A 14,411-nucleotide genomic window follows, 5' to 3' on the forward strand; every position below is an offset into this window, starting at 1 on the left:
ACAGAATTTAGAAATTTCATGTAATACAAGTCATGAGACAGTTCACATCCAAGTAAAGCAAAGACAGTTTGAAGCCATTATTTTCAAGCTTACAGCACAGAAATGGTTAATCACTATTACCATATTGAACATATTGCCTGAGAATTGTCAGCTGGACAGACAGTCCAAGAGTCATGTTAAGTAGCTTATAGCTAGTTTTAAGCCAGCAGTAATAACTGTAGTGCAGGTGAGCTGTTGTTAGTATCTTCAGGTTTAGTAAGTACAATACGAGATAAAAAAAATTCACTTACACTGTACAGTATTGCCCATCCTTTCTATTAAGAAAAAAAGTTGACATTACAACTAATACATTAAATGAAGTACCAAGTTTCGGATATTTTTGTTTCTTCCCTAAAGCTAAGGAACAAGCTGGAACATGCTTAGTGTCACATTAACATCCGTCCGTGGCAGCAGGGAACTGAACTGGTCATGCTCCCCCTTGACAGTCCTTTCCTTCCCTTCCCTTCTCAGCCAAATTTTCATCAAACAGAGGCTGGTTTATGCCATGTGTGGCTTTGATGAGAAGAGGTATGATCCCTCTTTAGATTAGTGTTGTAGCTTACTCATTATGAAGTTGCTCTTGTGCCCAATTTAGATTTTTAGCTCAATTCAACTTTCTTCTCTCAAAGTTAGTGCCACCTAATGCATTTTACAGGGCAATCTTAAGTCTTCCAACAGACAGCTTTACTCTGCTAAACAAGCTACCAATTTCTAATAATAATATTTTTCAACACTGTGTGGTCTTTTGATTTACTTCATTCAGGAAAGCTTGAGGAAAACCTTTTTATTTTCTCTCCTTCCAGTACTTCAGCTTTGCATCAATACCATTGCTTTTGGGTCAATCTACCTGGGGCTGGTGCTGGAAAGACCGATATGGCTAACCACATGTTGGAAAATGTCCACGGGCACTACATGTACATATAGAGTAACATCTAGATACATACACTAGTGTATTTTCATCAACCTGAACTCAATGACTTTTTTAAGATCAGATTTACAGCTGGCATAAATATGTGACCTGAAACAATCATACCATTTATACAGAAACAAACTCTTTAGCTGAAGTAGACAGGAGCAGTGCCTACACGTATGCTTGCATAGTCTCGTAAAATATTGAGTTTTCAATATGAGTGGTATTGATAGATTTACCACCTACCAATGGACCACCTGGGACACCACCAGTTGACCATGTTGCAGGTGCTACTTTTGGCTGCCAGTTGGCTCCTCCTGTTAATTTCTTCTCTCCAGCATTCCACTGAAGGTCTCCCCTAATAGAGAGGAAGACAGACAGAGCTGCTATTTACATACAATGAAAATGAAAACCAATTAAAGTATATATTAACATTAAGCTTGCCGCTACATTAGCTTATGGCGTATGCAGTTTAAGTTATTAATGGAAAGATACACTTTTAGTACCGCTCTGTTTCAAGGGTTGTTAGTGGTAGACACCACTACACTCTATACTAAAGTCAGTTACATGGTTATGGCCTTTGTGGTGAAAATTAGAGAAGTTTTATTTAGTATTGACTGAAGTTAACGTATTATTGCATATACCCTTGCAAAGTAGGAAGAGGGACTGCTACTGCCTATTCTACTGGGACCAGGCAGTAGAGCTGCCTGCTAGAAGTCTTTGAAAGGTCATTTCATTGCTGGAAATCTTGCTCAGACAGCTGGAGGAAAGCATTCAGTTCTGAAAAAAGTTGATAGATACAAGAGAAACATGTCATTCATACAATAAAAGGGCTGTTACAAAACCAGGTTTTGTTAGAAGCCGCTCTATGCAGAAAAAGATACACCATTTGAATTAAGTAGATTGATGGAAGCTAAGTTTTGGGGATAAACCTCGTGATATGTTTATACATATCCCTCCTATCATCTCCACAGAGAGAAAACACATTTTGAAGTACACTCATCACAAACTGGTCCTGTGCACAGAGGACCACTCAGCACAGAAGTGAGCAGTTAGGTCAGGGGTGTCAAACTCTTTCACCGGGGCCCACATTAGCCTCATGGTTGCCTTCCAAGGGCCGAATGCACTTTTAGGACCACAGAAATGTAACTACTTCTAGAATTACATTCAGCCCTTGGAAGGCAACCATGAGGTTGATGTGGCCCCTGGTGAAAATGAGTTTGACACCCCTGGGTTAGATTAAGAAGAGTTACTGAAAAATAAATGCAATGCTGTAAATATTTCTTCTTGCAAAAAATAATCATTTTACTGTGTGGAATGAACTACTTTTCTATTTTACAGGTATTCTGGTGCCTACACAAGAAGCACATCCAGCATCTGTAAAAAGATAACGAAACTATTCCATATTATCCTGGATTACTGATGAGAGCATTCCAATTTATTATCTGGACTATTTGTTCACTTTAAAGTGTTTGGAAATCAGCTCTCCAACATAAGGACAGCAATCTACAGGAAAAAAAAAAAAAATAATCAAGACTCAGATTAAATCCAGCAAGTTTAAAAGCTATGTCAGGAACATTTAAACTTAATTATTCAGTTAACCTATATAGAATAGAATACTTTTTCCAGAATTTTTTGGAACTGATGTTTTGGGCAGATGGAGCACATGATCAATTCATTGATTCTTAATAAACTCTGAAATAGATGTAAGTCTATACAGCAGAGTTAAACACTATTTTTTTTTAAACAAAGTTGGACTCACTTTTTTGATGCGGTACCAGAAATTCCAAGGTCTGAAAATTGTAAGGAGAAAATAATTAAAAAAAAAAAAAAAGTCATGTGCTTAGTAAACTAAAGCATGACAAAGTAATACTTCACATTTCATTGCACATGGGGTTATGCAGAGTAATGAAGTTTCGGCTGTCTTCATTTAAACAGCACCAGAACACTGGCCACATCTACTTCTTTCTTCAGGACAATTCTGAGGGGCCCTGCAGTTGTCCTATGCTTGAGGAAGCCATTTTTGTCCATGAGCAGACCAAAGTATCAATATATTTAGGTCTACAAAATGCTAATTATTTAAGAGCACCAAACCTATTTACCACGAATGACAACACTAGTTTCTGCTCCCTATTATACATACTGAAATAAAAAAATATTTTTCACATATACATAAATCTGAATGTTACTTTGAACTTTTGCACTGTTTTATCTGTTCTGTCATACATGGGAACTCCAAGTAGTTTCCTTAATTACTCTTTGGGAGAAGTTTTATGCTAAATTTTAAATAATACCCTTCTTAAATGACCAGTACAAGTCCTGTAAGTCACAAATTACTAAGTTTATTATTTTGTCCCCCAAACTTGGATATACCAAATGACTTGCAGAAGAGGTTTTGAGTGATTGAGAGTCCTGTTGACTCCTAAGCATAGTAGTTTCCACCCACACCTAACAGAAGAATATGCATCATAAGATCAGTTATGTTTTTGCTGTGGTGTGTTTACATATACTAACAGAATATTCCATTTATGCAAGCCTCCAGAGTAGAACTCTTGATATTATTATACCTTAGCCTACGAGGGCCTCTGTTAGGTTTTTTAGGAGGATAGAGCTTCTGATCTCTAGTTATAAAGGCTCTGGGCCTTTTTCCTACTGCAGAAAAGGGAACACTTTTTTGTTCAGCATTTTAAACTTGTTTTGGAAAGTACACTGAGAGAAGGTGTTTTCTTGGCTGTGGTGCACACTTCATCCTGCTGCAAAAGGCCAGCTATTTGTGTCAACCAGCTTATCTGCTTAAATTCCACAGTGCTATCAGATGTCTTGGACAATTTTCACCTTTCCATCTGTTATTACACAGGTGCACATTCACTAAGAGCCTGATGTGCCCTGAATGTACCTGGGACTTTCACATGGTAAAAATCATACTTCCCAAACACCCCATTATTTGGCTCAGATCCTGGGCACAAACAAGGACATGTTACAACCCCAGACCACCAGCCTTACTCCTGTCTATAGCTTCTCCCATGTCCCCGGGGAAACAGGAGGACATTGAAAAGAGTATGCTAAAATAGACAGGTATTTGGCTCCACAGAGGGGTAACACAGTTGTACGCCACACCACTTAAAATGGAAACTTGTCACTTACTGCCTACTAAGTTTGCAAGAGACGAATCCAGATCACTTCCAAGGCCTTTGCTTGCTGCCGAAGGGGCAACTGTTGCTGTGGCTGAAGGTGCTATAGACTGACCAGAAGGAACCATAGTTGGCATAAGAAGATCACCTAGGCCATCAAACACTGGAAGCGAAGGGAAAGCAGGTTAGAAACAGCAGCTGTGGTAAGAAATACACTACCTGCCACTTTGCTGTTGCTCCAACAAATACAGCACAGACAACCATGTCACAAGTCTTACCAAAACACAGTTTGACATTAAAAGTAATGCCAACAAGGGCATGCATTTCATTTTACTAGACACTGAATGTACAGTAATCCTGAAAAAGCTATACCAGAGATAACTAATATGACAGGACATGGCCAAAAGGAGTTTAATCGGAGAATTGAATCTACATATATATAGCACCACTTCCACATGACACAGTCTTTCTTACAGCCATCATTAGAGAGATGTCAGATGCACACACATTTGTCAGGAGATATTCATTTAAAGGCTTTTAAAATGAACATCTTGCAGCAAACACCAGTCAGAATTACTGTGGCAGTCTTACACCTTGACATCTTACGACAATAGGATTGAAAGTCTCAAGATGTTACTATTCACTTGCAAGCAGCAGGGAGTCAGGAAAACCTACTAATATTTTATGAGATCAGAAGGAACCAGAACCATCCACACTGACAGAGCTACCCTCCTTAGTCCAGTCATCTAACTGAGAAGTTCATTTTTCAGATCCCTTGAAGTCAAACCACCTGGTATTTCTCATGCCAGCATTCTATCTTCTGATCTGTATTTGAGGTACATGCTAATGTTAAACCAACAGGAAGGGGTAGCATGTGCACTGGCAAGCAACCACATAACCAAGCAGCAGTACTACTCCAACCTTTTTTTTTCTTGTACAGTTGCAGAACTCACCAATTTTAAGTTTGTAGCAAGGACCCAGCATGGAAAACATAGAATGGAAGAGATACAAACAAAATGGTAGCAGTGATGAAAGTTTAAGCTTATAGTCAGGCAAATAACGTGACCTCAGTCTCTGCCTTGTGTATCTTCAGGTGCCATGCAAGCTCAAGAACAGCTTCAGCAGCAGCAGCAAGACAACTTGCCTATATACTTGATTTATAGAACAGTGTTTTCCTTGACTAGTTCCTGATTCATGCAACTGAGCACATGCAAGGATAATGTTACAATAGTTTGATTTTACTGACATGGTAGAATAAAAAAATGGGTACAGAGACCTCTTGGGCACACGCCAGCCTCAACACCACCCAGAGTTTTTCCAGTACAGAATGAACAGGGAAATAAATCACTGATATTGCTTGTACTCAGAGCCTAAATATGGTGTAATTAACTCATCTAACACATAAAACATGCTATAAAATACACAGGAAGAAACCCTGTGGCTCACCTGATGCATCAAACGAACTGCCAGTCGTTGGAGCTGTTGTCCCAAAAGCTGCATCAAAGTTAGGCTGTAGTAAGCTGGTTTGAGCTGGAGTGACTGGGGATGGTGATGGAGAGGGAGAAATAAAAGAACCTCCAAAGCCTTGAAAAAGCCACATAAGAGAGGTGTGGACATTAGAGTCAGTCTTGTTGGGCTGTGTTTAACAAAAGTTCATAGAGACAATTCTTACCAGACCATTACAAATAACTCAGTAGTACACAAGCATTCTTGGTATGCCAGGTATGATTCAGGGAATTTAAGCTTTTGTGAGAGTCACCAATAAAAACTTTAATGTTTGTTATTTAGATTTCTGCAGAGGCAGAGCAATGGAGTAGAGAACACAATTCTTCCAGTACTACACACTATAGTTCTAGGTAAGTAATCTCACAGGCAGAACGCAAGAAATGAGAATTAGTTCAGAAAAAAGAGAAACTGAGAACTACTTTGAGAAAAGCATATGAACACCCATCAACTCTTTTGGAATCTCAATTCAGAAAGCAGTGTTTTACTAATCCAGTTTATCCTCCCTCACCATCTTAAAATATCCTGGTCTCCCCTGTCAAGCTTTGGCTCACCCACACGCTCCCATGCCAAAGAAGGATCAACAGCATCCACAAGTGAACTGCTTGTAGGCTGGAGAATCTCCATGATTAAGTTTAATGTATCTATTACAAACCCTGTATTTATAGAAATAAACCCTACTCATGGAAATTCTCTAGCCTACAAGCAATGCACTCCCATGTTTGACTATTCTTATTCTCCCCTGCCCACTATATAATTTGACCTTCCTTGCATTTTAAACTTATTTGTATTATCTACAGAGTCTGGAGGCAGATTAAATACACAAAGACTCTGTGAAAAGAAGAACAGACATATGACACCTCTCAATTCTCTTTAGTCTACAAGCCATTCCTCTTGTTCAATCTCTTCCTGACAGTAATGTCCGAGACCTCTGTACTACATCTTCAGACTTTCAGGCTCCTTTTTTCCCAGCTGCCCTTGCACAGAAAGGATCAGACCTGAGCTCAGTGCTCTAACCGCAACTACATGACTACAGCAGGAATACCACTTTGCACAACCTGCAGCCTGTACTTTTTTCCCCTGTATCAGAGTAGGAAGCAGATTATTTTGCCACAGCACAAGACAGTAAGGAGCCAGCACTCAACCACTGCCTTCAGTTTCTTTTCAGGCAACATCCTGCCTTACAGTCTACTGTCCTTATTTGTCCAGCTGCCTGTGGACCGAAGCTTTAACATTTACTCATTTGAAATTCCTCCTTTAGACACTTTTATCCAGCTTGTGAAGACCATTTTAAGTCCTATTCTCATCCAAAGTAAATACAGATCTTTTCATGTGGGTTAACTCTGAAAAATTAAGCATGTTACTTCAGCAGTTGCATTGCTGAACTTAAGTACCAAAAACAATTTATAAATTTAGAAGAGATAATCTATTTACACTGAATTCTTATCACCACTTTCTGTCTTTTTTCTGAGATAGTTTGTATCAGTCTTGTTTAAGCAGTCAATTAATTCCTTCATTCCTTTCTTGGTGTATTCTTGTTTAGTTTTTTTGGTTGGTTGGTTGGTTGGTTTTGGTTGTTTTTTGTTTGTTTGTTTCCCCCCTCTCCCCAGCTTGCTTTAGTTACCAGTGAAGTGAGGGAGTCAGCTTTTTAAAAATGAGAAAATAAAGATAATTCTGAAATTGTTCTAACCGTGTTTTTATCCAAACTGCTTTGCATGGTCACGGGGTATATCAATTACAGCACATTATGCAGTCATCTTACAAACAGTGACAACAGCACATTTCCCAGCTATGAAATCAAGCATCTGCCAGACATTTAACTACAGGACAGGTTAGAGCTCAACATTAAGAACTTGTGCTCAAATCATGACCATCAATTATATCAAATGTTACTGCAAGGTTTTTCAAAGCCCCATGAAGTGTCTGTTTCTCCAGCTACAGAATAGAGTTCTCCCCAACTTCAGGTGAAGTTTGCATGACGATTGGTCTTAATTCCACTGCTTTTAGCCTTGTGCAGTTTAACAGCAACATTAGAAGCCATAAAAATGCTTTAGCAGATTAAGTTCCTAGTTGTCTAAGGAATAAGACCTGGAGCAAGTTTGCAGAAACAGCAGCAACCACATTGGGTGTGTTGTCTGGACATCCCCAATTACCCCATTTTGAGGTCAATTTTACTTAGTAAGGTAAGAACACGCTTTTATGTACTACATACTAGGATATACATGCACACAGGTTAACTGGATGGAAAGATCTAGAAGGGAAAGTGGTGAGACTATTGTATTTATCAGCATAGTTCTAGTCTTGTATGATGAGAGGCTTAGAAGAGTATGAAAACAATTCTACCATATTTTCTATGTGAGCCAAGAAGAGACTACAAGCTTATTTGAACACTTAAGGCAATGATGCATAGTAAGTACACTTGCAACATTATGCATATAAACAGTACAACCAAACACTCATAAACCATGAAGGACAAGCCTTCAGCCACCATATGAATTCTCGACAATCTTAAAACTGGATTACACTGCAGGCTATACATCTGCCATTATCCAGGGTGAACAAATGCTTAGCAATATGCTGTGATGTTTACAGACTCTCTGTATCTGCCAATAAAAAAAAAAAAAAAAAAAAAAATTCAAATCTACTTGAAGCCTTTTAAATGTATATACAAAGCAAAAAATAAAGCATATTATATTTTAAATGAAAACCAACATCTATTGGCCCCAATTGCTTCAGGTCTGCTTGGGTATTTAGACTTTTAACATCTTTTTTATAATTTAGGTTTGGATTTAATGTGACTCATCAGATTCAAAGAGCACACCGCTGAAGTTTAGGCCATCTGGAGCATAATTCTTATTGGAATTTAAGCTTAGTTACTGATAAGAACATAAAATATTTTGTATTGCAGTGTTTGCAGAAGCAGAATTTGCATCTGCCCAACAATATCTTTGCAAAAACATCTTCTGTCCCCCAATAATGCACACAACTGCAAATGATGGGTACATTTCAGAAAATGCTAGTCAAAGCCTGATCTCCAGCCTTAAGCTACCCATGGACTCATTAATACGAAGATCTACTGAAGCAATATTAAAACAGAAGCGGTTCTACCTTAAAGTCCTGAGGCTGCTTGTACTAAAGCTTTAGCATGCATTTATGCATTATGTTCCACTGGCTTGCCAGCACTCAAACCAATCGAGAACAGACATACATTATTATTATCTTGACTCCTCCTACCTTCCTGCAGCACAACTAGGTGATGCCTACACTTAGAGCAGGTACTAGAAAATGTATCCTCTTCTGAGATGGCTTCAGTATGTGAGCACTCACTTGTGTCAACTCACAGCACTTAGAGCAGATTACACACTGAGGTATCTCACATTATGTATTCTTCTTATAACAGAGGACCTCTCACGAGCATATGAAGGCAAAACATACACAGGGTTGGACTTCTGACACAGCATAAGTTAGCATGGGAGACCTTCAGACATACAAACAGGAGCTGATGTCAGGGCTCACCATACCTACAGTGGTTAAGTTGCATAAAAGTGCAGAATATCACTCCAGCTCAGAATTAAAGCCACAAAGGTACAATTAAGCTAACAATCATCATCTTTTAAGTTCATGAAGGATAACCTACCAACCAATTCTACTGACAAATTCACCTTTCAGAAACATGAGGGAAACTAAGCCAACTGTTCCTCAAACCAGAAGCACATCAGTTTCCTTTAAACCTGAGGAAGACATGCTGGGATCTTGTTCTCTACAAACTTCAAACAGAGACAGGGAGAAGTCACAAATGTTTAGCACCATCACTATAGCCACTTAAATATATGGTATAGCACATATTTTGGAGAACGGTACAAGCAGAATTCAGCTGAAGCTATTTATTTGTAGGATGCAATGATAGTTATTCAAACGTTGAAATAGGTGATGCCACATTCAGCACTAGCAGAGACCTCATCTCAGTATAATCAGAGTGCCTCTGTCGCTTCTATGCCTTTATACTCGGAAAAGCTCTCCCTCATCACCACAAATCTCCTTGGCTACACACAAGACTGCTACCAAGTCATCCATTCAATCTCCTAACATCTAAGTGTGTAACTTGCCTCAGTTAAGTCAACCAAGAAACAAAGATGAATTAGCAGTAAGGAAAAAGTAGCATAGCCTGCAATATTGCTTAAGTACTGCTACAATCAGCCAAATAAATTTTATGTATAGACTTCTATTCAGTGAACAGTACAGAAAAGTAAGGTTGGTGTAGGAAGTAGGAAAACAGAGACAATCTAAAGATAATCTATGAAGTCAACTTGTACTTCAGCATAATGCCTCCATTATAAATCACTGTAGTTTTAATTTAAGACATCTTAAGTACTAAGAAATCTTGCAAACAAGAGTTTTATTCCACTGCAAAAGGCCACTTACACCCAAGGAACATAAATATTTCAAGGATTATTTCTTAGTTTTGCCTTAAAAAAAAAAAAAAGTTTTTAAAAGTTCTTTATTACCAGCAAGTAGGTCTGCAGAAGCTGAGGAACTAGAAGCAGCCTGGGTTGCGGGCTGGGGTTCAGAAGCACTACTTCCAAAAGCATCTAAAGAGAATTCCAGAAAGCATCAAGAAAGGGTAAAGAGTTCAATATTAAATGCATCAATTTATCGCTTATCATAAACAAAAGGTGATAAAAGGATAACCACTTCATTCGTCAGAAGAGGAAAATGAAAGTGCTTGGCCATCTAATTGCAGAGCAGTGCCACAGTCACAAAGCTCAGGTGGGAAAAAAGGAGGTGCAACAAACCAGCACTTGAAAGAAATCTCTTTTCCTTTTAGTTGAACCTCTTCTCAGAAAACCCATACAAACCACAGCATTCTATATGAGAGGGTTAAGCCCTTTGGAGATGAATGCATCAGATGAGATTGAAGTAATTCTCCAGCTAGAACCTGCTGATTCACATAAAGTCTTTTTATAGGAATATTTCACTAATTTTGAAATTTACTACTTCTAAGCAACATTTCTGTTCTACAACATTCCCGGAGTTGGTTGTGCCCATCCTAATTTCCGCCTTATCAAATCCAACGAAGATCTTGTGATTCAGATACCCAATTTGAGACAAGTCACCCTCAAAACTTCAGCTGCTTTGAGAAACAGAACCAATAGAAAACGTGACCAGAGAGAGTTGAAAAGAAAAAGGAACACAACAGACTTTCATTGGACCTCTGAGGAAGAGCCATACATGCATTGACTGAAGACAGAATGGCAAGTGTCATGACAACAGAACGACCACACTGACAGCTTATTTGCAGTTCGTTATCGTGCAATGCGAAGAACTGGACATGCTGGTCTTAGCGGTAATGCCACACAGGAAAGCTCTGAGAAGGGGAAATCTGCAGCTTTAACAAAGTGCAAAGGTAATTGAAATGAAGTGATTCAACACTGAAGTGGTGAGGAAAGAAAAATACCCACCACCAAATAGGTCAATCACACCTGAAGAATCCACCTTTGCTGGAGAGGCAGTGGGTAGAGGAGAGGGGGCTGCAAATGCATCCACTGCAGTAAGCACAGGATAAATAATATTTAGTATCAGCAAGGCAACAATGATAGCTAAATATTTCAAAGTCTCATGGGCTGCACCAGTTAGAACCACAGGGTCAGTAAATTCAGGTAACAGTCTTCAGAACTGCAAACATTAAGTGTTACGTTTCTCACACAGCAACTGAAAACCACAGTACTTTAAAGAAAGCATTGTTTATTAAGAATTTTCTTATGCTTAAGAGGAGTATTTACTCTCTCAACAACCACATTACTTACTCAGCTTCAGTGTCAGCCACTTTATGGTTTGCATTTTCATCAGCTGTTAATTTTGTGACCAAAGTGTTAACAAACCCACAACTTTGTATTTCAGCTTAAAGATGCAGACTGGCAATAAGTCTTGTTTTTTTTTCACTCTTGAGGAATAAAACACATAAAAGTCTGCAGGATGACCTGTGAAGACAAGCACTCACCAGATAAGAGATCAGCAGTGAGAGAACTCTCAGGCACAGGAGAAGCTCCATGTGGCGGAGATGAAAAAGCATCTTCCAGAAATGAAAGAAAAACCAAGAAGTAAGTATCTTTGAAGTCAGTTTACAGCATTGCACAACATCAAAGTGGCAGAGTATTGGAAGAATTCTCTCTTTACCTGTACCAAAGAGATCTATGCTAGGAGTAGCATCTGGTTTAGGTGCTGCAGGTACATCAGGAACAGACTCAAATAAATCTAAGGCCAAGAACATAACACGTCTTTAACTCAATTTTGAAAGGCAGGACTGAAAGCAGAACTTCCAAGTTTTGCGCATCATATTTGGAATTAATGGGCTCTCTGGTTTGAAAGCCTAGCACACAGCATGCACGCAACAACAATTTGTTTGTTCTGTACTCCTGACAGATCAATCCACCAGAATCAAAGAGTTAAAAACAAAATTACCACCAAAGATATCTAGAGCAGGAGGAGCGGAGGTGGTGGCGGTAGCAGAAGTGGTGGCAGTAGTGGTAGTGGCAGTAGCTGTAGTAGCAGTAGCAGCAGCAGCAACAGCAGCAGCTGGAGAAGGAGTTGTTGCAGGAACTGGAGTGGCTGCACTAGTTGTAGGGGTAACTACAGGAACAGCAGTCTCTGTTGGCTTCATAGCAAAGAGGTCCAGCTCGGGAGCAGCCTCAGCACTACCTTCGGATGGGGCAAAGGGGTCTTGTAAAAAGGAGAGGGGAAATATATGTGTATGCATACTCAGGACCGGTGAGGGAGGAAGTCAAGAACAAAGCAACTACAGGCAATGCACATACTGCAAATACACACACGCACAGACGAGTTTGCTCTAACATCTAGCCTATTTATCCAGACACGTTACTTATGTTCTTCCAAAATAAAGACTATCTGAAAGGCTGAGCAATCTAGTTATGAAAGAGCAGAACTTTCAAAGGCTATTTGGCAAGGCCAAAAATAAATAGAAATATGACAAAAGAACATCCAGTTTAGCAGGTTACTGCTTACAAAACTCAGCACTCCCAGAATCATTTATTAGAACTAACAAATAAGCACAAAGTTACTGGGACTCAGAAACAGGCAGTTTTCCTAAGCATGCTCTTCAGTCTAAGGTTTGTTTTGACCAATTGCAAACACTATGAAAGTTTCAGAAAAACACACTGCCATGTAGTTTAAACAAACAAAAAAAAAAAACAGCAAAACAAGAGACTATCTAATGACATAAAACCCACCATTTCCTGAACATGCATCAAGAGCTGCTGCTACAGGGGTTGGGGTAGCTGGTGCTGCTGCCCCTTCAGCTGCTGCAGGGGCTTCCCCAGGAGAAGCTGCAAAGGCATCTTGGGTGTAGTAAAGAACAGAAATTAAAAGGGGAAAAAAAAGGATAAAGAGAAGAAAAATATAGTAAAAGAACCCAGTTAAATTGCACAGGTAGATTCCCTTATACAACATGAATGTTATTACTTTGACAGCAAGACAAGTCATGCAGCGCAAAATGGTTTGTCTCCCCCAACCCCACACAAACAGGTTCTAGACAGGGTTTGAAGATGGAGCTTCTCAGGCTGCCCACATGAAGTACAGTGAGTGTAAAATGTGTTATTATTCTCATTGTATAAGGGTTCAGAGCAGCATGCTCACGTACTACCCAGAATTAACTAATGAAAAAAGAGCAGAGGTATGGCAGTATTTGTGTGCTCAAAGCCTGTAATACATGTGATTAATCTGTTACTGCGAATTTACTTGCACGGTGCTTGCAAACTTAAGCACTGTTACGAATAAAAATCCAATTACATTGGCAGAGATCTGCATGTACCTTTTCTAGCTTTTGAGCCAAGGCAGTCATGCATCATCTGAGAAATTGAATTTACATGTTTCTTAAGTTTTCCAATTGGATCTTTCTGAAGTCATAACCTGATGCATAGGTTACATTTACTCAGCTTGCTTCTGACAGATCAAGAATGTTCATCTTAACTACTGGCCAGACATAGTTTATCTCTCCTTCTTTCAGGATCTCCTCTAGGCCAACCAGCCAAGTCAGAGAAAACAACTGTTTTGAGGTTTTGGAACAACTTGCTCATGAGTTTTCTTTGACTGTCTTTTGTTTGCCACTTGCTAATTGATATGATTGAATTTCAAGCTCTGGAATTCTACAGCATTATTCCTAGGCTTAAACCACCATCTGTAGCTCTTAATTCCATGAAGTAGTCCTAATGGGCAGTGCCATTTGAACTATCCTCATAAGCAAGCATTTTCTTCACAAAAAGACTGCACAGTTAAGAATAAATAGTTCAAGATGCTCATAAAGGCCATTTTTCTACTGCTACAAAGTTAGCAAGTTAAAAAAAAAATTCTGTCGGAGGATACTGCAATTGCACTGTCAAACTAATATAAGAAAAAGCTTAACATGCTTTAACTTGAATGTCAATTTTAAAATGAAAACAACCATTTTAAAAACAAGTTTGTGCCAGTTAATCTAAAAAGCTCAAAAGAACATGCATTGAAACTTCAACAGAAGAGATGAAAGCTAATTAGACTTATACAATAGAATTAAAATGAGTTAGTAGCAAAAGAAGACCTGCTAATAAGCCATTTCAAATATAATTCTATTATTCATGTAACAGGTTCAACAACAAAACTGGATGGCAGTTGTCCAAATAAAAAAATCATAACTAGTTAAACATCATAGTATCGTATGTCTACCAGACACTGGCATACACTGCGTAGCAGAAATTCAACGCATAACTGGACTGAAGAGTTTTGAACTGTACTAGAGAATATGCTATGCGTATGGTCATGTGTGCTGGGTTTTGCTCTAC

The 14,411-nt window shown here is 38.9% G+C and overlaps 1 protein-coding gene across 18 annotated transcripts in view; it reads right to left on the minus strand.

The window, feature by feature from the left end:
- Positions 1-14,411, minus strand: part of SNAP91 (synaptosome associated protein 91) — a 67,157-nt gene that overhangs the window by 7,120 nt on the left and 45,626 nt on the right. For 5 of the 18 annotated variants that reach the window (XM_065056424.1, XM_065056426.1, XM_065056425.1 and 2 more), the window contains exons 16-26: positions 12,828-12,935; positions 12,043-12,300; positions 11,758-11,835; positions 11,582-11,653; positions 11,043-11,126; positions 10,089-10,172; positions 5,527-5,664; positions 4,094-4,243; positions 2,712-2,742; positions 1,196-1,307; positions 291-314 (exon numbers count right to left, since the gene is read on the minus strand). In XM_065056424.1, coding sequence (XP_064912496.1) covers positions 291-314; positions 1,196-1,307; positions 2,712-2,742; positions 4,094-4,243; positions 5,527-5,664; positions 10,089-10,172; positions 11,043-11,126; positions 11,582-11,653; positions 11,758-11,835; positions 12,043-12,300; positions 12,828-12,935 — 1,139 coding nt within the window. The remainder of the gene's footprint in view (positions 1-290; positions 315-1,195; positions 1,308-2,711; positions 2,743-4,093; positions 4,244-5,526; positions 5,665-10,088; positions 10,173-11,042; positions 11,127-11,581; positions 11,654-11,757; positions 11,836-12,042; positions 12,301-12,827; positions 12,936-14,411) is intronic. The other 13 variants (XM_065056428.1, XM_065056433.1, XM_065056427.1 and 10 more) reach the window with 12 other exon arrangements.

Source organism: Columba livia, chromosome 3 (assembly GCF_036013475.1).
Source record: "Columba livia isolate bColLiv1 breed racing homer chromosome 3, bColLiv1.pat.W.v2, whole genome shotgun sequence".
NCBI lineage: Eukaryota > Metazoa > Chordata > Aves > Columbiformes > Columbidae > Columba > Columba livia.